The sequence below is a fragment of the Saimiri boliviensis genome, chromosome 5 (assembly GCF_048565385.1).
Source record: "Saimiri boliviensis isolate mSaiBol1 chromosome 5, mSaiBol1.pri, whole genome shotgun sequence".
NCBI classification, from domain to species: Eukaryota; Metazoa; Chordata; class Mammalia; order Primates; family Cebidae; genus Saimiri; species Saimiri boliviensis.
The window spans coordinates 87,684,989-87,708,411 of NC_133453.1; the positions used below are offsets into that span (position 1 = coordinate 87,684,989).

At 38.5% G+C, this 23,423-nt stretch overlaps 1 protein-coding gene and 1 long non-coding RNA gene across 4 annotated transcripts in view; one reads left to right on the forward strand and one right to left on the reverse strand.

Moving 5' to 3' along the window:
- NEB (nebulin) overlaps positions 1-23,423 on the forward strand; it is a 221,979-nt gene that overhangs the window by 184,012 nt on the left and 14,544 nt on the right. Inside the window, 16 exon segments of the mRNA XM_074399695.1 lie at positions 2,690-2,800; positions 3,384-3,488; positions 4,028-4,132; positions 6,055-6,159; positions 7,731-7,841; positions 8,235-8,345; positions 8,950-9,063; positions 9,811-9,915; positions 13,693-13,797; positions 14,752-14,856; positions 15,479-15,571; positions 16,177-16,269; positions 18,591-18,683; positions 19,153-19,245; positions 20,518-20,610; positions 22,934-23,026. Of these exon segments, the coding sequence (XP_074255796.1) occupies positions 2,690-2,800; positions 3,384-3,488; positions 4,028-4,132; positions 6,055-6,159; positions 7,731-7,841; positions 8,235-8,345; positions 8,950-9,063; positions 9,811-9,915; positions 13,693-13,797; positions 14,752-14,856; positions 15,479-15,571; positions 16,177-16,269; positions 18,591-18,683; positions 19,153-19,245; positions 20,518-20,610; positions 22,934-23,026 (1,635 nt within the window).
- Positions 10,494-15,484, reverse strand: LOC141584608 (uncharacterized). 3 transcript variants are annotated; one of them, XR_012517760.1, is made up of 3 exons: positions 15,363-15,484; positions 13,952-14,065; positions 10,494-12,694 (listed from the first exon to the last, which is right to left on the reverse strand). It is a non-coding gene; the product is annotated as an uncharacterized LOC141584608 (long non-coding RNA). The 3 variants fall into 3 exon arrangements; XR_012517761.1 differs by having other exon boundaries at positions 10,494-10,586; positions 12,526-14,065; XR_012517759.1 differs by having other exon boundaries at positions 10,494-14,065.

Sequence of the window (23,423 nt, forward strand, 5' to 3'; positions counted from 1 at the left end):
AAGTACATTAGTTTGCTGATACTGATCAAAAGAAATGATGAAAACAAACTAAGAATCTCATCTTCAACCAAAGAAACCTTTGCTTCTTCTGAAGTTATCTGCCATTATTGATTTTTAATACACTGAAGATTGGTATTTAATATAGTTTCTCAGTTCAGGCCTACTATGAATCAACAGAATAAACTTTTAATAGCTTTTCTAATACTTGGGACTGTTCTTCAGTCTTTAGAAGCACCAGTAAAAACCTCAATTCACTAAAAAGGAGCTGAACAATTAATCTTTAACTTTAAATACAACTGAACTCCTAAAAATAGAATTAATTCAAAATCACCTTCCTATACTACATCCAAAATAGACCCAATATCTGAGCCTGATGGGATTATAAGCCCTGGGGGCTGTCACTTGCTGATACATGGCATTGCAGAGTTGCCTCTTGGCTTCCATGGTTAAAGGGAAAAAGCTTCACCATTCCTTTATGCCAGTATATGTAGTTTTACTACATTACTGCCTAGTCAAACACTGTTCCAAGAATTCCTGGAGTTCTGAATCTGGAACGTGTTCTTACCTTTCAAACTATCCTAGTTTTAAGAAGATCCAGTCAAAAAGGAAGGCCAAAAGTGCTGAACTCAGATTCATATTAATAGTTGTACTAAGCTGCATTTGTTTAGAGGACTTCCTATGGCGAAGGAAGCCATAACTTTTTTTCAGTTAAAAAGTTGAAATTAACTTGAAATTATCAGAAGAAAAACTGAAGTAGAACCAATGGGATTGCTGCTTTAAAAATATTTTTTCGGAAACAAGTATCTTCTGAAAGATAGGAGGAGGAGTTTCAGCATACTTCTAAAAGAAGCAGATTTTATTCTCATTTGAGATGGGCTTTTGCATCTTTTCTTCCCTACTCTGACTCTGCATATCTGGTTTACTTTGTTTTTCTGTGTTTCACGGCTCTTGGAAACATTCTTAGTTTTATGGACTTCTCTCTTAGGAAAAGTTGCCTTTGGTCCAGACACCAGCTCACACCTCACACTTTCCTTTGCAGACCTTCCACTTCTTTATGTTGAGAGTGAATCTTTTTCAGAGACGAGCCACTGTAGCATTTGTTTACATTGCATTTTCCTTTCGTGTGTCTGTCTCAGTGTGCCTGCATCATGCCTAACTGTTCTGCATGCTTATTTTTTCTCTGCATTTCCACTGAGGATTTTATTCAAAGTAAAGGAGTCTCAGCATTGTGAATGCATTTCCTCTGATGTGGCAAATTTCACTGTTTTTAGCATTTGAGTGGTCTAATTTTGTGTCTGTTGTGCTGGATGTGTCAAGTTGGGGGAGGTGAAGAGCAGTGATGAAGCATGAGGGGTACTGGTGTTAGTTCTTCAAAATAACAGAAACTCTAGAATTCCCTGAGGGTAAAGTATTGCCCTTTTAGTTGGATAACATCTAGAAACAGCTCAGTTTTCATTCTTACTAGAGTGAATAACTAGTGGAATTCTACTTCTGGCCTTAATTCTACAATACTGTTGACAAAGAGTTTGTTTTTCAGTTAGGGGGTGTTTCTGTCACTTTCCATTATTCTGTTGAATTCTAGAAATAAATTTTATTTATTTATTTATTGAGACAGGGTCTTGCTCTGTCGCCCAGGCAGAATGCAGTGGTGCAGTCCTGACTCATTTCAGCCTCTACTTCCTGGGCTCAAGTAATTCTCCCGCCTCAGCCTCCTGAGTAGCTGGGACTACAGGGGTGCATCACAATGCCCAACTAATTTTTGTATTTTTAGTGGAGATGGGGTTTTGGCATGTTGCCCAGGCTAGTCTCAAACTCCTGGGCTCAAGCAATCTGCCTGCCTTGTCCTCCTAAAGTGCTGAGCACCCAGCTATCATCTGCTTTACATATTTTACTTTGGCATAATGACTGTCTCTTCCTTTCATTCAATCAAATCATATTTATTGAGCAACTGTTCATGCAAGGCATTGTTTATTTTTTAAATTGGAGTTATTTAGCCCTTTGCATATCTAAACTTATTTTTATGTATACTAAAAGTATATTCGATCTTATTTTTCCTCATTATTCTAAAATATCTCACTCTTTTTCCTACTTCTAGTGTGAAATCACACTTGAAGCCATTAACCCCAAACTCTAATATTTGTTTACTCAGAAATTATACCATTTTGGGCCAAGTTTGGAAATTTTAAATAATATATCCAAAGTACTATTTTAAAATAACAATATATTCTAATTTAACAGATTCCTTCCGTCTCAACCTTCTTGATCATTTCCAGCCCCTCTTTGGATTTCTTACAGTAGACCTAAAATGCTCTTCGTTTTGCTAGTTAGGAGTGACAAAATGCTCCAGATCAAGTACATTAAATCACATCTCTGAATTGAGCCTGAAGCCTTTTCCACTTATTTTTGTTTTGCATTGGAAAGAGGTGATTATTTTTTATACCTCTGAATAGTATAAAAGTGAGCAAGGCCAATGCAATATATATCACATAATTGCATATTTGAATGCCTGTTGTTTTGTCATTCTTAATTAATAGTGTCTTCATTACTCTAAATGTCCCAGTTTGGATAATAAATTATATGATCATTCTATGTACAATGCATATTATTTGGCATTTGTGTTTCTACCAGTCCCCAATTCCCAAATTGACTGATAACCAGGAATAATTTAGGTGTTTTCATTTGCTGTTAGGTTAAATACCGAGAAAATTTCGACAAAGAAAAGGGCAAGACACCAAAATACAATCCAAAGGACAGCCAGCTCTACAAAGTCATGAAAGATGCTAATAATCTTGCAAGTGAGGTATGTTTCTAAAGTTGTGGTAAAACATGTAACATATTTGCCATTTTAACTATTTTTAAGTGTGCAATTCAGTAGCATTTATAATATTCACAATGTTATCCAACTACTGTCACTATTTCCAAAATGTTTTTATACCAACAGAAACTCTGTAACCATTAAGCAAAAACTCCCCATTCCCTCCTCTGTCAGCTCCCAGGAACCTTTAACCTACTTTTTGTCTCTATGTATTTGCCTGTTTTAGAGCGTGCACATAAATGGAATCAAACAGCATTTGTCCTTTTGTGTCTGGTTTACTTAGCATAATATGTTCAAGGTCCATCTATGTTGTAGGATATGTCAAAACTTCATTCCTTTTTATGGCTAAATAATATTCCATTGTGTATATATGCCACATTTTGTTTACCCATTCATTTGCTAACCAACACTGGGGTTCTTTCTGCCTTCTGGTTACTATAAATAAGGTATGGTTTTTCACTACCATCTCCAGCATTTGTTTGACGATGGGCTATCTCACTTTGATTTCCATTAGTGTGGTTCCATTTCCTATGTATGTGATTTCCTTTTTTTCCCCCTTAACACACAGGTTAAATATAAGGCTGACCTGAAGAAACTTCACAAACCTGTGACTGACATGAAGGAGTCTCTGATCATGAATCATGTCCTGAATACAAGCCAACTTGCCAGTTCCGTAAGCTCAGTCATTTACTCCAGAAACAGTTTGTTTCACCAATTTGGAACTAAATTCTTTCTCTGAGCCCACATGCATCTTTTTCTCAGCTACCAAAACACTAGATTTATTACAAAACTGTTCTCTTATTTGCATGCATTCTTCCAAATGACAACATTAATCTACCAATTCTCCACTGACTGTAATATCTTTCGGAATGTAAAAATGCTTTTTCAGAAAATTTAAACTTTCCCCTCCAATTAACCATCTCATTTTCTCTAAGGACATAGAAATACCCTCTGGAATAGCTTCTTTCACTTCTAACTTTTTACTTATAACAGCTACTTTGAACAAACCAAGTAACCTAAATTTTTATATCTTAACTAACAATACTGAACTTGGATTCTCATCTTTTAAAGCTTTTTCTAAACCTCCTGGTGTTTGCCAATTTTTGTTTGATCTTGACAATGCTGCTGTGTAAATGTCTAATCTAAAGACAAAAAATAGGAATGCTGAGCAGCTTTTCCACCAATGTGCCTTTTTTGCCTCCTTCCCCTCAGTACCAGTACAAGAAGAAGTATGAGAAGAGTAAAGGCCACTACCACACAATACCCGATAATCTGGAGCAGCTTCACCTAAAAGAGGCCACAGAATTACAGAGTATAGTAAGTGGATCAAGACCAATTTTTCCCGTCGCATTCATCTACAGTATGAAAAATGTGAAAAAAAAAAATCTCATAGATTCCCTCCAGGATAGGTGTATTTTCGATAGTCATTGTTTGAGAAAATGCACAAAGATATAAGGGGTTTTGAATTTGGTAACTTGTTGAAACGAATTCTTATGTTATACATTAGAGCAGGCGTCCCCAAACTACGGCCCACGGGCCGCATGTGGCCCCCTGAGGCCATTTATCCGGCCCCACCGCCGCACTTCAGGAAGGGGCACCTCTTTCATCGGTGGTCAGTGAGAGGAGCACAGTATGTGGCGGCCCTCCAACGGTCTGAGGGACAGTGAACTGGCCCCCTGTGTAAAAAGTCTGGGGATGCCTGCATTAGAGCAACATCTACCTATAGTTGAGAAATATACATGCAATTGTATATGTACTAACAGGGGCTGGAAGCATAAAGTGTGTGTTATGAGGGGATGAACCCCCATGGTAATCCCCATGTGCCCCATGGGTTCATGTCCCAGCTTAGGGAACGCTACAGAGGATTATCAGGAAGATTTCAAACAGAGAAGTGATATGATCAGATCAACTGAAAGCATTCTTGGGAATTTACAAAATTACTAAATTTGTAAGATACGGTCATATACTGGATGATGTTTTGGTCAACAGCAGATGCTGGTCCCGTAAGATTATAATGGAGCTACCCTAAACAGGTGTACCATTTTAAAATCTTTAATATCATATGTTTACTGTACCTTTTATATATTTAGAGATACCTAAATATACAAATACTCTTGTGTTACAGATGCCTACAGATTTCAGTACAGTAATACACTATACAGGTTTCTAGCCTAGGAGCAACAGGCTATCCCATGTAGTGTAAGTGTGTGGTAGGCTACACCATCTAGGTTTGTTTAAGTGCACTCTGTGATGTTCACACAATGAAGAAATTGTATGCAAAGCCTTTCTCGTAACATATCCCAGTTGTTAAGCAATTCATGACTATAATTAAAGATTCTCAGAGGAAAGAACTTGCTATCACATGACCTCCTATATCACAAATCCAGCATTATTTAGGTCCCCTGTTAGAAATGTCTTCCTATCTTCTGTGAAGCAGTACATGCCCCAGGCCTTTATTCCAACATCTTGTTACAACTCAAGAGTTCGGAGATTGAGTATTGCCATCAAGGTGCTATGTGCATGAGGGTCTTTGCCTGTCTTTCCAGTTCTCTGTCATGTATGAACAGTGGCTCCCTCCTTTCCTAATAACCATGTTATAAGGATGAGGAAATCATATGTATACAACAGGCTTGAGGGTCTTTTGAGAATGTCAGGTTTTTAAACAAGTCAGTCAGTATGTAAACTAGTTTTCATTTTTATACCAATTTATTGGCTCTATAAAATATATGACCAGTCAGGACCCAGAGAGAGTTGTTTACTTATAAATAAAGCTCCATATGTTATCCATTCAATCTAGACCTCAGGTTTCTGATAAAAGTACTCATGAAAGAAAAACTGAGGATTTTTATCAGAAATATTGATTAATGCTAATAGCATTAATAATTTTAAAGTGTTTACAGCTACCCATCAATTATTGACCCACCTCATCTATGGGTAATTTTCTCCATGCATTTTCTTACATCAGCATTTCTCTCAGCCTGTTCTTGTCAATGATTCTTTTGTCTCCTTGAATTGAATCCAAATCCTAATTATGCCTTGCAGACAGTAATGGTACCCATCCCCTCATCACCAGACAACAACAAAAATGTTCTGGATCTGAAACTTAATGCGAAACTGTTTTGAGTGGCAATGAGATGCCATCCAACAGTTAGAATGTATCAGTTCAAAAGTACTATCCTTAAACTACTGTCTAGGAATTGACCAGAGGAGAGATATCTAACATGGCTTTCTATCACCAGGTGAAATACAAAGAAAAGTATGAAAAAGAACGAGGAAAGCCCATGCTGGATTTTGAAACGCCAACGTACATCACTGCCAAAGAGTCTCAGCAGATGCAGAGTGGGGTAAGTCCTAAAAAAAAACAACAAAACAAAACAAAACAAAACAAAAAAAACAGCACACACCACATGATTCTGTTACACAAAGGAGCACAAGCTCTGCCCACGACCTAGCCAGTTTCCTGTCATCCAAAAGTGGTAGCTGATGAAACTTAACATGTGATCACTAAAATCGTCTCCATCTCAAAAATCCCGTGGTTCAGTTATTTTTTTAAAATGCTCTAGGTAGTAGATACTTACTATGTATGTTTTATTTCAATAACCATTTTTGTAAAATTAGAACATGGAAAACTATTCCTAACACAAGCAAGTTATGCTGAATGTAATTTGAATTTTCCTTTATGAATGAAAACTTCCCTCTGCACAGACACCCCTTTGGCTTTGAAATGCTCTACTCTTAGTAGAATGCCCCAAGCCAAACAGAAGGGCATCCATGATCCAGATGTTTATCAAGACCCAGATAATCAAAAGTTAAGATGCCATATTTCTTATTCTAGAATTGTAAACAGAAGCATTAATTTTTTTTCTTTTCATTTTTAACCAAGAGTAGAGAACGGAATTTTATTTTAAATCTTAGAAGTCTGTTTTCAATGGGAAATGGGTTTATCTGGAATTTCCATTTGCCTCTTTCTCCAGCTACAAAGAAATATGGTTTTAAATAAAAGTAGCAGTTTGTAGAGCTTTCTGGTGATAGAATGCCTGATCATCAAAACTTTAAAATGGTTTCAAACAATTGGTGAATCTGAGTAAAGGATCTATGGGAGTTTCTTATACTATTCTTGCTACTTTTCTGTAAATTTAAAATTCTATTAAAATAACAGAATTACAAAAGTAGAGTCCCAACATCTATTCCAAGTCCTTCTGTGAGTCAGCCAAGTCTGGAGACTGGAGAGAAGATGGGGCAGGGAGGCAGAGTGGACAAAATCGCAGAATTCCTCTGTGCCTTACTGCCCACCTATTCAGTGATTTTTTAAAAAATAGGTCAAACCTGAGTGTGGTGGTATACACCTATAGTCCCAGCTTCTCAGAAGCCTGAGGTGGAAGGATTACTTCAGCTCAGGAGTTTGAGACCAGACCAGCCTGGGCAACATAGCAAGACCCCATATCAAAAAAAACCAGGTCATGATTATGAAAAAAAGCAAGTTAGCATTTGGTAGCCTTAGGCTCTCCTTCCTCTGGGATTTTTTTTCCTTTTGCATCACTGACTTGTAATTCTGAAATAAAATATTTTGTCACCTTAAGAAAGGTGTGGGAAAGTTCAGAAAAGATGACAGAGGATTCAGTCTTGTTGGTGCTCCATCCTCCTGCTCTGCAAAGGGCCTGCCCCAGTCACAACGTTAGACTGATGAGTGAGGGGCCCATCAAAGTGTCTCAGCCTCTGAGTTTCCTTGTGGCCATTTGCTCCAAAGTCTTTCAAGAACAATCATACATGTTTCAAATGTGTGACCATTAGCAGAACTATGATCAAGTTAAGAGCCCATACATAAAAAAATGCTGTATTCTTCTTCCTGAGACTGAGAGTTAAATTGTAGTAAAGGTTCTTTTTTTAACTTGTCTTTCCTTCCTACTTACATTAGAAAGAATATAGGAAAGATTATGAAGAGTCCATTAAAGGCAGAAACCTGACTGGCCTGGAGGTCACGCCAGCTTTGTTACATGTCAAATATGCAACTAAAATAGCAAGCGAGGTAGTGCCCACTTGGTCTTTTCTTTCCCTCTTAATCCAAATAATTGCACTAATGACACTCATTAATGTGTTCCTCCCACCATTTGCATCACCATCTAACTGTGGGTTTCAAACTGGGTTCTCAAGTGTTTGGTACTACCACCTAATCTATTACCCATGTTAATTCTACTTTTTTATTTGAATATTACCTTAGCATTCTATTAACTTCAAGTTTTTATTTGATATTTAATGTTAACTGATCATGCTTATACCCTGCCTTTATTCATTTTTTTACTTACTAAACTGTGAACCCTTTAAATATTGAAATTGTTTTTATTTCTTTTGTATCCCCTTTGCCTAAGAGGATCAATCTGAGCTTTCTTCTCAGTGGTGTTGCTTTTCTTTCATGATATAGAAAGAGTACAGGAAAGATCTAGAGGAAAGCATCCGTGGGAAGGGCCTCACTGAAATGGAAGATACACCTGACATGCTAAGAGCAAAGAATGCCACTCAGATCCTCAATGAGGTAGGCCCACGGCTGACTGACTGCACATAATTCATAGAGCATCACTGCTTTGTTAGCCACGTTACACCAAAAAAAGCAAAACAAAAACAGAATAGAAAAAGCTTTTGATTTTCAGATTCCATATCCAACATAATTGTTAACCATTACATAAAATGTATCTCAATTTATGATGGATATTATAACAGTATGTTTCTGTAGTGGTTATCATAACCTATTATCTAATATTATTTAACTTGATATATTGGTGTGCTCATTTATATAAAAACACTACACCAGAGTGGTATGCACCTAAGTGTAATCTTGGTCATGTACCAAACCAGATGTACAATGTACTTTCCATTCTAATTTTCTAAGCAGAGAATGCTGAAAGTATTCAAAAGGAGGCCTCTTGACTCATATTGACTTGCACAGAATAGTTTCCTCCAGGGGTCTTCTGCAGACACCACTTTATCCTACTGCATGGAAGAGTGAAGGTGAACAGTAGTAAGAGACACTATCTGTGACAACTGAGGTGGCGTGTTATGTGGATTTATATTCACTCTGTACGTTCGTTACCTAGTAGTATAATTTCGGTACCCTTTTTTTTCTTTTAATGTTACTACAGAAAGAATATAAGCGAGACCTGGAACTGGAAGTCAAAGGAAGAGGCCTGAATGCCATGGCCAATGAAACTCCAGATTTTATGAGGGCCAGGAATGCTACTGATATTGCCAGTCAGGTCAGTGCTGCTATTCCATGTCAATCTTTCAGGAAAGTGGTTGTAATTTTAAGGACATGCTGTGTCCCTCTGCCATCTGATTTATTGGTCAATGACAGTCACATGCATACAATGACATTCTTGAACACCTGCCTGGAAGAATCCGCCCCAATGAAAGGATGGAGGACCCTCTGCCAGGCTTGTTGCTGTCTGCCTTTCTGAGTTTATAGGCTCTGGGGACATTCAGAGCAAAGGGCAGAAGTTGAGGAACTAAGCAGCTGTTTGGAGCTGGGGCAGACTTGACATCCTGGCTTTGTTTCTGAGCCAATGCACTCATTTGATGCCAAGAATTCCTTGCTTAGAATATCTTGGGAGTTCTTTCTCTCCTTTCAAGCCCTAAGTTTAGAACCACTTTTAGGCATCTTACCTTGTCTAATGCTCCTTGGTATGGGTCTTTTGCTTACCTGTCATCCTCCCAGCTCTTATGTAAACAATCCATGCCTTATTCTCTGTTGCTGATCCCTCCTTACCCATGCCCCATCCTGCATCCAACTAGATAGTCTAGTCTCTCAACAGCTAGGACTTGACCTTTCTTGCTGAATCTCACTCTTTCGTATACAACTATGAACACACTAGGAAGAAATGTCTGTTGAATGTTGAATGAGTCCTTCTTGGAAAAGAAATACGGATCACCTCTTAATCAAATCAAGCCAACAACCGTTGTGTACATGGTAAACATTTACCCAACTACTGGATGTCCTTTTACAGATTAAGTACAAGCAATCAGCAGAAATGGAGAAAGCCAATTTCACTTCTGTGGTTGATACTCCAGAGATCATTCACGCCCAACAAGTCAAGAATCTTTCAAGCCAGGTAAGGACATTCATCATGCCATCACTCACAGACCCCAATCATGAAAGAATGGAAGTCCTTCCATTAATACCTTAAGAGACTTTTCAAATCAGTTTTTCCCAATAAAAAAGAGGAGATTTACCAAGTGCAGTGGCTCATGCCTGTATTCCCAGCACTTTGGGAAGCCAAGGCAAGTGAATCACTTAAGTCCAGGAGTTTGAGACCAGCCTGGGAAACATGGCTAAACCCTGTCTCTACAAAAATTAGCCAAGTGTGGTGATACATGCCTGTAGTCCCAGCTTCTAGGAAGGCTGAGGTGGGAAGATCGATTGAGCCCAGGAGGTCAAGGCTGCAGTCAGATTTGAGTACACTACTGTAGTCCAGCCTGGATGACAGAGCGAGATTCTTTTTAAAAAAGAGTCCAGGCGCAGTGGGTCACGCCTGTAATTGCAGCACTTTGTGAGTCCGAGACGGGTAGATCATGAGGTCAAGAGATCGAGACCATCCTGGCCAACATGGTGAAACCCTGTCGCTATTAAAAATACAAAAATTAGCTGGGTGTGGTGGCATGTACCTGTAGTCCCAGCTACTTAGGAGGCTGAGGCAGGAGAATCGCTTGAACCTGGGAGGCGGAGGTTGCAGTGAGTAGAGATCATGCCATTGCACTCCAACCTGGGCAACAGAGTGAGACTCTGTCTCAAAAGAGAGAGAGAGAGAGAGCGTTTCACCTATGATGCAGGAATTTTAAGGTACTGAAGAACTCTTACATGGTACAACTCATAATTAATCAATATTTTAACATAAAATCTCTTATAATGTGGCTTTAAAATATGTGTGCAAATCTGGAAGAAACAAAGTAGACAGCCCACATTGGAATTACTAATCTCTAACAAGATTGAGATTGAGACCATATAGTCTAACCCTGACTCCTCCTGATGAATAACTCTCCATCCTCCTACAAATAGAGAGATGAAGAAAAGTAGGCTATTCTTCACACCCCAGGATATGCCCTCATTTGTATTAATGATCATCAGTGATGGGCAGGAGTCTGCAGTTTGAGTGGCACCAGATTAGAATTTGTGCTTGTCTTCTGAGCAATGAGTTTCAAAGCAGTAGTTAACCTGCCCCAGCTGTGCTTTATAGACACCTAGGAATGTAGATTCCCTGGTCCAACTCTGGAATTTTGATGCTCGTAAATCTGTGTTAGGCTCTGGAAATCTATTTTTGTTTGTTTTTAATTTTCACGGATCATCTCTTAATGACTAATCAGGTTAAGGAATCAGTGATTTCAACCATTATTAGCAATACATAGTTGTATGTTATAAAATTATACATGAAAAATATAGTTATCACTAGAGAGTGGTTTGATTAGGAAACAGGTATATTCAAATGGGAGAAATGTGTTTCTTTGAAGGGTAGGGATGGGAAAGAATAATTAGATTTTAAAAAATTACCAAAATCATATGAGCTCCAAATTACCATGTTGTGTTCACTGAGGGAGCCAGGGAGACCAACATTCTTTGAGTTATGAGAGGCTCACCAGCCTTTTGCCTTCTGCTTTTGACATGGCTGATCTTTAACGTGGGTCTGTCTATCCCAGTGTGGGATCAAGTCACTTATTCTGCTCTCCTGCAGCTCTCTTTGGCTGGTTCCTCAAGGCCTAAAATATAGCCAGGCAAGTTACTTCCTCCCCAATTCAGATCAGTATTTACAGTAGAATGGTAAATATTGGTGAGATGGTGCTTGTGTTTTCACAAACTTGCTTCTCGATTTCCAATGGAAAATCTGTATTTATAACTCTTAAACCTCATACTTGGGGGTTAATGCAAGAAATGCGAGCTGACTCACAAATTTAGGATTCTATACAGTAGTCTCCCCTTATCTGAGGGGCACATGTTCCAAGACCCCTAGTGGATGCCTGAAACCACAGACAATACCCAACCCTATATATATTCTTTTTTCCTATACATATATACCTATGATAAAGTTTAATTCATAAATTAGCAAAGTAAGAGATTAATAAAATAGAACAATATACTGTAATAAAAGTTACGTAGTTACATGAATGTGGTCTCCCTCAAAACATTTTAATGTACTCATCTATTTTTGACTGAGGTTGACTACAGTGCACTGGAACTGTGGAAAGTGAAACCTCAGATAATTGGGGACTGCTGTACTGAATACTTCTTTTTTTTTTTTTTTGAGACGGAGTTTCGCTCTCGTTACCCAGGCTGGAGTGCAATGGCGCGATCTCGGCTCACCGCAACCTCCGCCTCCTGGGTTCAGGCAATTCTCCTGCCTCAGCCTCCTAAGTAGCTGGGATTACAGGCACGCGCCACCACGCCCAGCTAGTTTTTTGTATTTTTAGTAGAGACGGGGTTTCACCATATTGACCAGGATGGTCTCAACCCTCAATTTGGTCTGGGAACAACAGGGAGTTTGGGTCCCTTTCTCCTAGAACATGTCCAAGTCCATGTCCAAATCTGATCACCCCCCTTCAGGGATTAGCACCAGCTCGGCAAACCAGTTCAGGCAGCTTTTGCTTAATCTCAAAAAAAATAAAAGAAAAACAGAAGAAAAGGAGGATTGTTTCTATTCTTTTCCCAGGACAATGAGAACTGTTTTCCTTACCTCTACATAGCTAAGAAGCGACATCCAGGTGACTTTTTCATGACCATAACATTTGTTTCTTGTGAACTACCATCTCCTTCCAGAAAAATCTTGGCTTTAATTTGCTTCCATTTAGATGAACAAAATCTAGGCCTAAATCTCTCATTGGCTGAAACCGCTTCTTTGTTGTCTTTGGGAAGATTAAAAATTTCAATACTTATAAATGTTAATATAACAATGTACATAGAGACAGATAGAAGAGTTTTATCCCCATTATAATAATGGCTAGTCTCTTTCCTCAGCCCTCAGCCCTATAAACTCAAACTTCCCTGAAAATTAAGCTAGAGAGAAAAGTGAAAGAACATAGTGAAAAGCAATGAAAAAAAAATAAGGCTCTAAAGGCAGAGTAAGTGTTCTGCTGCAGAGAATAAAGACAATCAGTTTGGTGGTGGGATTGACTGCCTACTGGTGTCTGGAAGAGCGGTGCCTATGCACATCTCTCCAGCCAAAGGCTGGGGCAAGACAGGGGAGCCCGAGGGATAGTGATGTCTGGCTCTGAGCAGTTCTTGGCCAGTCAGCTGGCCTCAGTGGTGCTCCACGTGTGTCTGTTTAGTAGAGCTGCCAGTCCTGTCAGCTGCTTTCTGCAGCACCAGAGCCATATTCTGAAAATGCCTCTGGGCCTGCTTGCCTGCTCAGTTCTGCAGGGGAGCCGTGACTGCACCTGCTCACGGCTTAGAGAACATCTCCTTGTCACCAGCTAAGACTTTCTAGAGGTCATGTCTTTGGCTCTTAACCCTCCAGCTTCTCTCTGCCTGCCTGTTGAGTAGTCTGACTACATAGCTTCATCCAGAACAGCGATGACTACTGCCACTGGAGGCATCCCCATCTCCCTTTCCAGGCCTTGCTGGCTGTGACTTCCCTCCTGTGGACCAGCCAGGAAGGTCCCCCCTCTGCCAGCTTTGCCATGACAGTAGGTCCTATTCAATGTCTGGGCTCAGCTTTCCTGGAAAGAAAAAGTGTGGTGCTCTTTGACTGAAAGGGTTCTGCCTTGCAATGCCCTAACATCCTTGGACAGTTAAGAAAATACAAAGGACTTTCCCTCTGCTGAGCTGGAAGGCCTATTTTAGGTCCCATTGGCCTATATCCTCGTGGTGTTTACCCTCCTTATTTCTTGGAATCTATTCCCAGAAAAAGTACAAGGAAGATGCTGAGAAGTCCATGTCATATTATGAGACCGTTTTGGATACCCCAGAGATGCAGAGAGTCCGGGAGAACCAAAAGAACTTCAGCCTTGTAAGTTTGTATTAAATGTAAGGCACAGCCCACAGGCCCCTGGGGTGCTGAGGATGCCTCTGGATGCCCCTGGCCTGCAGTGGGGCTTTGTGCAGCTCTCTACAACTCCCATCCTGCCCCAGAAAATGTGTGCTCGATTCATCTCTGGGCTCACCTGTATTAATCCCAAATCACAGCATGAAAGATTCATCTGTTACTTCCTTGGTGGTGTAGGGGAGAAAATGTAGTATCTTTTCCTCACCCATGGCAAGGTTCATGGCTAAAACCCCTGTAACAAAAGAGAGATTAATAAGATAAACACATACAATTTATTTAATAAAACCTTCAGAAATCACAACCCAAAGAAACAGGGAAATGCTTGTATTTTTATGGACAGAGATGCAGAGTGATTGGACAGAGAGGGTATGATCCAATGGTAATAAACAGGGAGTTTAGCAAGGCCTGTTTGTTCAGATTCTCCTAGTTCTCTGTGGCTTTGGCTCCTTCCTCTGGGTCTATGAAGGACCCTTCGGGAAGGAGAGGCTTATCGCCTGCTTTAGAGGAAGGTCAGAGAATTATTACCTGCTTTAGGAAAAAACGGTGAGAGAAGGCCAGAGACCCTCCTGCTTCTGCTGCTGTTTGAAATGCCGAGGCGCCATATTTTGGAGTGGTGTATCCTAAACCCTGTCAGTGGGTTTCTATTAGTAGTGACATCTATCTTTTTCAAAATTAAACCTAAGCAAGAGATACTTAAACAAAAACAAACAAACCCCTAGCTTTATGTTTTTTAAAATTAGTTTTTCCACAAAATTCTTATCAAATAATTTCCCTTGGGTTACCAGAGCATGATTATTGTGGCATAGAGTTTTTTTTTTAAAAGATACAGGATTTTATTTTCCTTTACACAATATAGAACAAAGAAAGAAAGTAAAACAATGTTGAAATCTTAACAAGATGTTTACTCTTTCTTCATAGCTCCAATACCAGTGTGACCTTAAAAACAGTAAAGGAAAAATTACAGTTGTTCAAGACACGCCAGAAATACTGCGTGTAAAAGAAAACCAAAAGAATTTCAGCTCGGTATATTTACTATTTACTTTCCATTTAATGCTAACCTAGTAATTTCACTCTCCTCTTTAAAAATATACTAGCCTTACACTGACAATTAACATCTAACCTCCTCAGGAATACCAGCAGTGATTTGTTAAAATTCCCTATACTTTGCTCCAAATTCATCTCTCCAGAGACCATTTGAAATAACTTTAAATCTGCTAACAAAGCAACTTTTTAAATTTTTTAACCTCAGAGCAGTAACATGTGTTATCTTGCTCCAAGAAGATGGATTTCTTTTTAACATTGTGATTTATTTTATCCTTCCCCCAAATAACTGACTGACTTTGCAGTTCTTTAATGGATTTTGTGTCTGTTGTTGTTAGTCAGCATTTCCTGGCTTTTCTCATTTGTATTAATATGGAACCATAATCTTAAAAGAAATCTTAAGACCTGGAAGGTGATCCATGTTGCGTATCTGGTATGAGTCACTGATACCGATGTGGAAATGTCAGGTGTGATGCTCTGGCACTTGCCTGGGAACATCATCTAGTGTCTTGTTTTCACAGAAGTCGTGTGTCCTAGTCTTTCTCCAGATATTGCTGGGTTTTCCCTTCTTCTTTGTAACACTGTCATGATTCTGAATGCACAGGTTTTATATAAAGAGGATGTCTCACCAGGAACGGCAATTGGAAAGACACCTGAAATGATGAGAGTGAAACAAACACAGGACCACATTAGCTCGGTAAAGACACAGTGGATGCACTTCCAACATTGTTTGTCTCCCTTTGATAATTTACAGTGACCCCTGAGTTGTACTCAAAGCCTTTGTCACTAGAAACAGCTTATATTGCTAAAATAGGTGCCTGTGTGCCACCACCAACACACAGTGTGCACCAGTGGCTAGAGTCATCTCATATTCAGCGCAGTGCTTTGGTGGTTTTCATGAGGGAGATTAGATATAAAAAAGAGAGGCTTGTGAGAAGGTAGAATCCAGTACAGTCAAAAAACCAACCTTCCTGGATACATGTACGTGAATCTATTTGTTCTAGTCAAATGACCTGTTGGGCATAAACACACTGGGGTATACAGGAAAGGGCTGCAGTCTATATAGGGGCCCCCACCTCTGCCCCAAAAAGACAAGAGAGAGACAAAGTGTCCCTGTCCTCGGAATTGTTCTCTTACCCAATATTAGAATGAGGTCCCATTCACTCTAAGTATAAAGCTTGTGTTATTTAAATTGATTTTTTTTTTAATTTAGGGACTACTAATCAAAGATCTGTAACATGTTGGTAAGAGTAACTGTCCAGAACGTAATAATATCTTTCTTTTCCCATTTTAAATCTGCAGGTGAAGTATAAGGAAGCAATAGGACAAGGAACTCCAATCCCTGACCTGCCTGAAGTGAAACGTGTGAAGGAGACACAGAAGCACATTAGCTCGGTAGTGGCCATACTCTCAGCTTGCATTTGTGTGACTGGCCATGTTCCAATTGCTATCCTGCTCTCTCCCATCCCTTCTGCCTCCTACCAAGAGCTTCCATGCCTTGGAGAATGTTGTGAACCTTCTCTTAGACTTGATGGGGTCACTACCGGTTGCAAAAGTAGATAAGAAACCTCTCTTCTCAAAATAAAGGGGAAGGGACTTGGCTTTTCTCCCCCCACCTGTCACTTACTTGAAGCTCATGGAGTTGGCTTCTTAATTATCATGCCATTCGTTTCCAAAGTAAAATGTTTTGATGGTAGTAATAAGGTTATTGGGACGATCTCAAGTAATTTAACCAAAGCATATACATGTAAGTAGTATAGCATACTTTGGTTTTATGTATATATAAAAACGTACGTGTGTGTGTGTGTGTGTGTGTGTGTGTGTGTGTGTGTGTATGTATGACATATTGTATGGATAGGATTCCCTAGTGTAGAAAAAAGACCCTAGGCAGACTTGTGAAGTCTCTTCTCCCTTCTCAATTTCAAGGTTTCTTATCCTGTATTCTCTGCTGTCTTCATCTTGTAAATGCAGTGGTACAGGCTGTGATCTACCTACAGTGGTATATTATATATTAAGCCTGTGCTCTCATGGAAATTTCAGGTACCTGTGTACAGTTTATTGAGGGTTGGGTGCCCCCCACACGTGAAGTATCAGCACGTTTCTCCTGAGCTTTTGTCAAGCCCTGGCTCTGCACCCCACCCCATTTTCCCATCCATACACATATTCTAGGCAGGTGTTGGCTACTAGCAAGAGACTGAAGTTTGGGAAATAGTTTGTGGCCAATAAAAGGTGAGGACCTTAGTCTTGGGATTCCCCTGGTCACTGGAGGACTGAACTCTTGATTTTCTTTAAGAGATACTTGACATTTCTCTTGCAGGTTGTTCATATTATTAAGATCTCATTCCCTTCTCACTCCCTGCTTATACTCTGGCTTCCTTGTGGTCCAAATTTCATTTAGAGTTTTGTGTCCTGTAATATGAGAAAGCTAGCCCAGGCTCCTTTGTCACTTTGCATTACAACTTCTTGCTTTTAGTTTTGTGCTGTTGTCCATTATCAATTCTGTTGCTTTGTTGGGTAAAGAGTAAAGAAATGCAACTTTGTTACCAAGAAGGTAGATGTTCAAAGGTTTCTAAAAGTTTCCTTGCAAAGCAAAACTATCCCCCCTAGCTTGTTACTGATTTTTAAGAATTAAAATCTGGTTATGTTGCTCCCCATCCCATGCACTAACACAGCAGGGAATCTATCCATTTAAAAGAACCCCGCGGTGGCTCAAGCCTGTAATCCCAGCACTTTGGGAGGCCGAGGCGGGTGGATCACAAGGTCAAGAGATCGAGACCATCTTGGTCAACATGGTGAAACCCCGTCTCTACTAAAAATACAAAAAAAATAGCTGGGCATGGTGATGCGTGCCTGTAATCCCAGCTACTCAGGAGGCTGAGGCAGGAGAATTGCCTGAACCCAGGAGGAGGAGGTTGCGGTGAGCCGAGATCGTGCCATTGCACTCCAGCCTGGGTAAAAAGAGCAAAACTCCGTCTCAAAAAAAAAAAAAAAAAAAAAAAAAAGAACCCATTCAGTCCTTTAGGCTGAAAACTTGAGGAGGAGGCAAGAAGCTAGGAAAGTGGAGGTTCCTTACCATTTTCATTAAAATGCATAGTCCTTCGATACTACTACTAAAAAAATGGACTTCTCCCAATTCTGAAAACACTAGTTTACTTCATCCAGCAATCAGCAATAAAAATTTCAGGTAAAGATGCTCCTCCTGAAAAATAAACTGATTAAACCTCCTCATATCCAGGGACTAGGCTCCTATAGTCTAGGAGCCAGCTAGGAACATTCATTAGAATATACAAAACAAACAGAAAATTCTCAGTAAGCCTGAAGGAACAGCGTATCCTGTGATTTGAAAATTTTAAACCAAGCAATCTATTCATTAAGCACAAGTCTACTGCAGGCCTGCTATATTCAAGGCACCAATGCTAGATGCAACAGAATGGCTGGATTTTTCTCATTGGTAAATTTATTATTATTTAATGCATTTTAGGTATGTACCAAGTGGTTAAAGAAAATGCTAATTTAGTGCCCAGTTTTCAAATAGTAAAAGTTTTTACTACCTTTGAAAAGAGAACATATTTATGGAATTTCCCCCCATTCCTTGTATGTTGTATTTGAGAGCTGGATTGTTTTTATGAGTTTCCCCCAAATAGCCCACATGTAGCTGCTATCTAAAGGATTCATGGTCATTTTACCTTTCCGGGTATTCTAATTATTTTCTACAGGTTATGTACAAAGAAAACTTGGGAACAGGCATTCCAACCACTGTGACTCCAGAGATTGAGAGAGTCAAACGCAATCAAGAGAACTTTAGCTCGGTATTTACAAATATATCACATAAAAAACTATTTCCCATAAAAAATTTACCGCAATAACCCACCTTTTTTAAAGAAAGTAACATCTTAACAACAATTCTGTGTGTGTCTGTGTGTGATGTATATTACCTGAGCAAAGCCATCTTAATATAAAATGACTCACATTTCCAATTATGCTTTAACATTTTCAGTGACTTGACTAGATCTGAAATACTGTAAGTAGAATTAACAAGATTCCTCAACGTTATATGTATAACTTAATGCTTTCCATTGTACTTTTTCATTTACAGAATTAGCACTGTAGAGTTCATCCTAAAAACTGTGAAGTAAAAAAGTAAAAACATTATCCTTACTAAATATTACTTACTAAAAAACTGCCTCCTCACACACAACCCCTTCCCCCAATTTCCTCCCTTCCTTATTCTCTGTGCTTGTTTTAAATGTCCTCTGGATACTTTCTTGTATCTCACAGGTTTTGTACAAAGAAAATTTGGGGAAAGGAATCCCAACACCTATCACTCCAGAGATGGAGAGAGTCAAACGCAATCAAGAGAACTTTAGCTCGGTATTTCTTAGGGGACCAAAAAAAAAAAAAAAAATCCTCAATTTTATTTAAAATAACACCTTACAAATTTAAAATTACTAAATTCATATAATGAAAATAATGGTACCAAATATTACCTCAGTTTTCAACCCAAATCTAATTTAGTATTTAGTTCTGGTGTGAAATTTTAACTGTGTTTTCTCTAAAACATAGGTATTTATCACTTTCTTTAAAAACCTGTAATAGTCAATGTTTTCTTCCTCCATCCCTCCTTTAATAACAGTAGGTGTTTCTAACTGGTGTGGCACAAGTCAAAAGTAAAACCTAACACTCCTTCAAAGGACAATATTAATTAGAATTTTATTTGTATTTATTGTGGCTTTTTGATGTATTCTCTGTTTGCAGCTTTTCTTGAAGATTTTTCTGTTTAGATGTTTATTATTTTTCCATAAGTTTGGGGGGTACAGGTGGTATTTGGTTTTTAGTGGTGAGTTTTTTAGTGGTGATTTGTGAGATCCTGGTGCACCCATTACCCGTGCAGTATACACTGCACCATACTTGTAGTATTTATCACCCCACACCCACTCTTCCCCACCAAGTCCCCAGAGTCCATTGTATCATTCTTATAACAACTTTGTGTCCTCACAACTTAGCTCCCACATATCGGTGAGAACACACAATGTTTGGTTTTCCAAACCTGAGTTACTTCACTTAGAAGAATAGCCTCCAGTCTCATTGGAGGTCACTGTGTTTGCAGCTTTTCTTAAAAGAATGTCATTCTTAAACATTTTCATTCAAAGCCAACACAGCAATTCACAGTAACTCAGAAATATAATTTACTTGTCTCAGCTATTTTTTGTATGCTATGCAAGATAAAATTTTTCCTTTGGAAAACCTTCGGGATCATTGAAAGCTAATATTATTTAGCTTTCAGTATTTATTCTTTATTTTGTTCCCTAATTTAATGTTACCAACAACTCATGGATATTAATTTCAATTAGTCTGAATGCTGTTTGATACTCCTGTCTCTGAGAGAAGGCCTGCATCAGTCAAGCCCCTCCTGCCGGCAGCCTGGCAGCTGTGTTTTACTGATGTCTTTTAGAGACAGACATTCTGTGTGTGACTAAGTGTCCAAAGGGGATCTATAGTTACTCTATTTTTAAATGTTTGTTATTTAGGTCTATTTTACTTCATCATGAAACAAGAAAAATACCTTTAGGCTCTTTTTTTTTATGTTAAATATACCTAAAAGATGGGTCCAGGTTGATTTGTTTGTTGGTTTTGTGCACACAGATATTGTACAAAGAGAACTTGAGCAAGGGGACCCCCCTACCTGTCACTCCTGAGATGGAGCGAGTCAAACTCAATCAAGAAAACATTAGCTCGGTATTTGAGAGAAAGCTCTTTAACTCCATATTTAAAAAAATAATTTCTATGAAACAGAACATCTCACTATTCATCCCTTTATAATAATCAATTTAACAAAATATTTTTTTAAGTCACATCAACTGAATCCTTCTGTTTTCCAGATCTCCTACTCACCATTTGATTCTAACACTTTATACTTCTCTAATAGTCCCTTAAAACGTTTTCTTTCCTTCTCTTTTCACCTTTATGTTACTGTTGGGACTGTTGAAGTTAACTGATTTCCAGAAAAGAAAAACCAAACACTAAAGCTCTTATTTACTGTGAATTCTTTTTATCTGATGTTTCTGGGTTAGAGATGCAAGAAAAGATACTGGACTTGAAGCCACATGTAGAAATGGTGGCTCTTGCTTGGGAACAGGAATCATCTTAACATATACCCTATTCAGATAAAGAGTAGCACCAAGAAAGAAAATTGCTCAATATTGAAACCAAAAGAAATCTTATTTTGGGCCAGGTGTGGTGGCTCACGCCTGTCATCTCAGCATTTTGGGAGGCCAAGACAGGCGGATTGCTGGAGCACAGGAGGTTGAGACCAGCCTAGGCAACATGGTGAAATTCCATCTCTCTATAAACAGAAAAAAATTAGCCAAGCATGGTGGTGCATGCCTATAGTCCCAGCTACTCGGGAGGCTGAGGTAGGAGGATCGTCTGAGCCCCACGAAGTCAAGGCTGCAGTGAGCCATGATTGTGCCACTGCACTCCAGTCTGAGTGACAGGAGTGAGACCCTGTCTCAAAAAGTAAAAATAAAAGGAAGAAAGAAATCTTATTTTGATACTTGTTCTAAACTAGCCATTTCATGGATAGAAATCCAGTCCTTCTGATTTTTTTAAATATACAAATCAGATCATAAACTTATATTTAATGTTACTTTCTCTTTTATTAATATTGTTGCTGAAAAACTCTAAGACAGGCCGGGTGCAGTGGCTCATGCCTGTAATCCCAGCACTTTGGGAGGCCGAGGTGGGTCGATCACGAGGTCAAGAGATCGAGACCATCCTGGTCAACATGGTGAAACCCTGTCTCTACTAAAAATACAAAAAATGAGCTGGGCATGGTTGCGTGTGCCTGTAATCCCAGCTACTCAGGAGGCTGAGGCAGGAGAATTGCTTGAACCCAGGAGGTGGAGGTTGCGGTGAGCCGAGATCACACCATTGCACTCCAGCCTGGGTAACAAGAGCGAAACTCCGTCTCAAAAAAAAAAAAAAAAAAAAAAAGAAAGAAAAACTCTAAGACAAAAATTATTTGTATATTATAAAATAATACAAAAATCTGAAACTTCTATATGAAGATCTTAGGTTCACTTATACCTGTGATGGAGAATCAAATGTCATTAGGAAAATTTAGTTGGATTTTTTTTGGGGGGAGTAGAAATTAATCCAAAATGTTTTTAATTGTCAGTTTAAATATATTTTAAAAGTTTGATTCTTTGACATAATTAGATCAGTAACTTTCTTTGGTCCCACTGTCTTTTTGTTCTGTTTTTAATTACTATTCACTAACAATCCTTCAATTTTGTTAAATTTTCAGTGTAAGTTAATATGTCTTTTGGAATGTTACTGTTTTCCCTGTGGGTTTGTTGTTGTTATTCCTTTTATTGAAAGGCTTGCAACAATTTCAAAATTACTTTCTAATTATTTTCTTCCGTACTAGAATTAAGTATATTATTTTTGTATCTATTTGAAACCTTAATGATCCTGATGATTCTGGACTTTTTTTTAAAGTAACCATTTGCATTTTTACACAGATTCCACCTAGGCTAAATTGTCCAGTGGTGGATAAGCCTATTAGATACTGTGGAAAGTAGACAATGCCATATAGTGACTTTTAGACTTGACCATCTCTATAATCTGAACTTAGTGACAAAGACCAAATTGCTATATTGCATAAATCTGGCCTGTTAAATATTTCTTATACTGTAAAACAAATGTCTTTTGTAAAGAAAACAAATATTTGCTAATCTAACAAACGATGTTTCTATTGTACACTGACTATTTTAATGGTCTTAGGAAATTATTTGTATTTTTTTCCTTAATTCCTGGCACAGAAAATATTTAATATTCAATTTACAGTAAAAAGGTGAATATCTAATACAGTAATATTTCACTAAGGAAATACAAAACATGTTCTCACCCAGATCTGTGCGTGAACAGAGAGGCTGACTTGTTGAATTTGTCTTTTCTGTCTGATGTCTGTAGTTTCATACTAGATTCTCCACAAGGTAGACGAAAGGGCTGTTTTGACTGCTCTTGTTTCTTCTGGATGCTTTCTTGTGTCATACAGGTGTTGTATAAAGAAAACGTTGGAAAAGGGATTCCAATCCCCATCACTCCAGAGATGGAGAGAGTCAAACACAATCAAGAAAACTTTAGTTCGGTATTTAAAAATGAAAAACCCCTTTAACTACTTTTTGAAAGTTTAAAAAATATTAATGGCTAGATTTTAAAAATCTAATCAACTCATTCCAATAAAAAATTTGACCTGTCATGTTCCCAACTTAATGCTGCCATTTCCCACGAATCAGTTTTCTCCATTTTGGTAAAACATTAATACAATCATTTAACTTAATTTTTTAAAAAGTGTTTATTATTATATTCCTGCTTTTACAAATATAACATTCTCAGTGTCTAAGCATCCACATTTATCCTGCTTTGGCAAAGTTGATCTGAACCTAAAGCTTAAAACAAATGTATTCTGCAAAGAACCGACTGTTAGGCTCATTTATTATTCTAACCTTTTCTGTCTCTACTGGTATTTGTACAGATATTTTGAA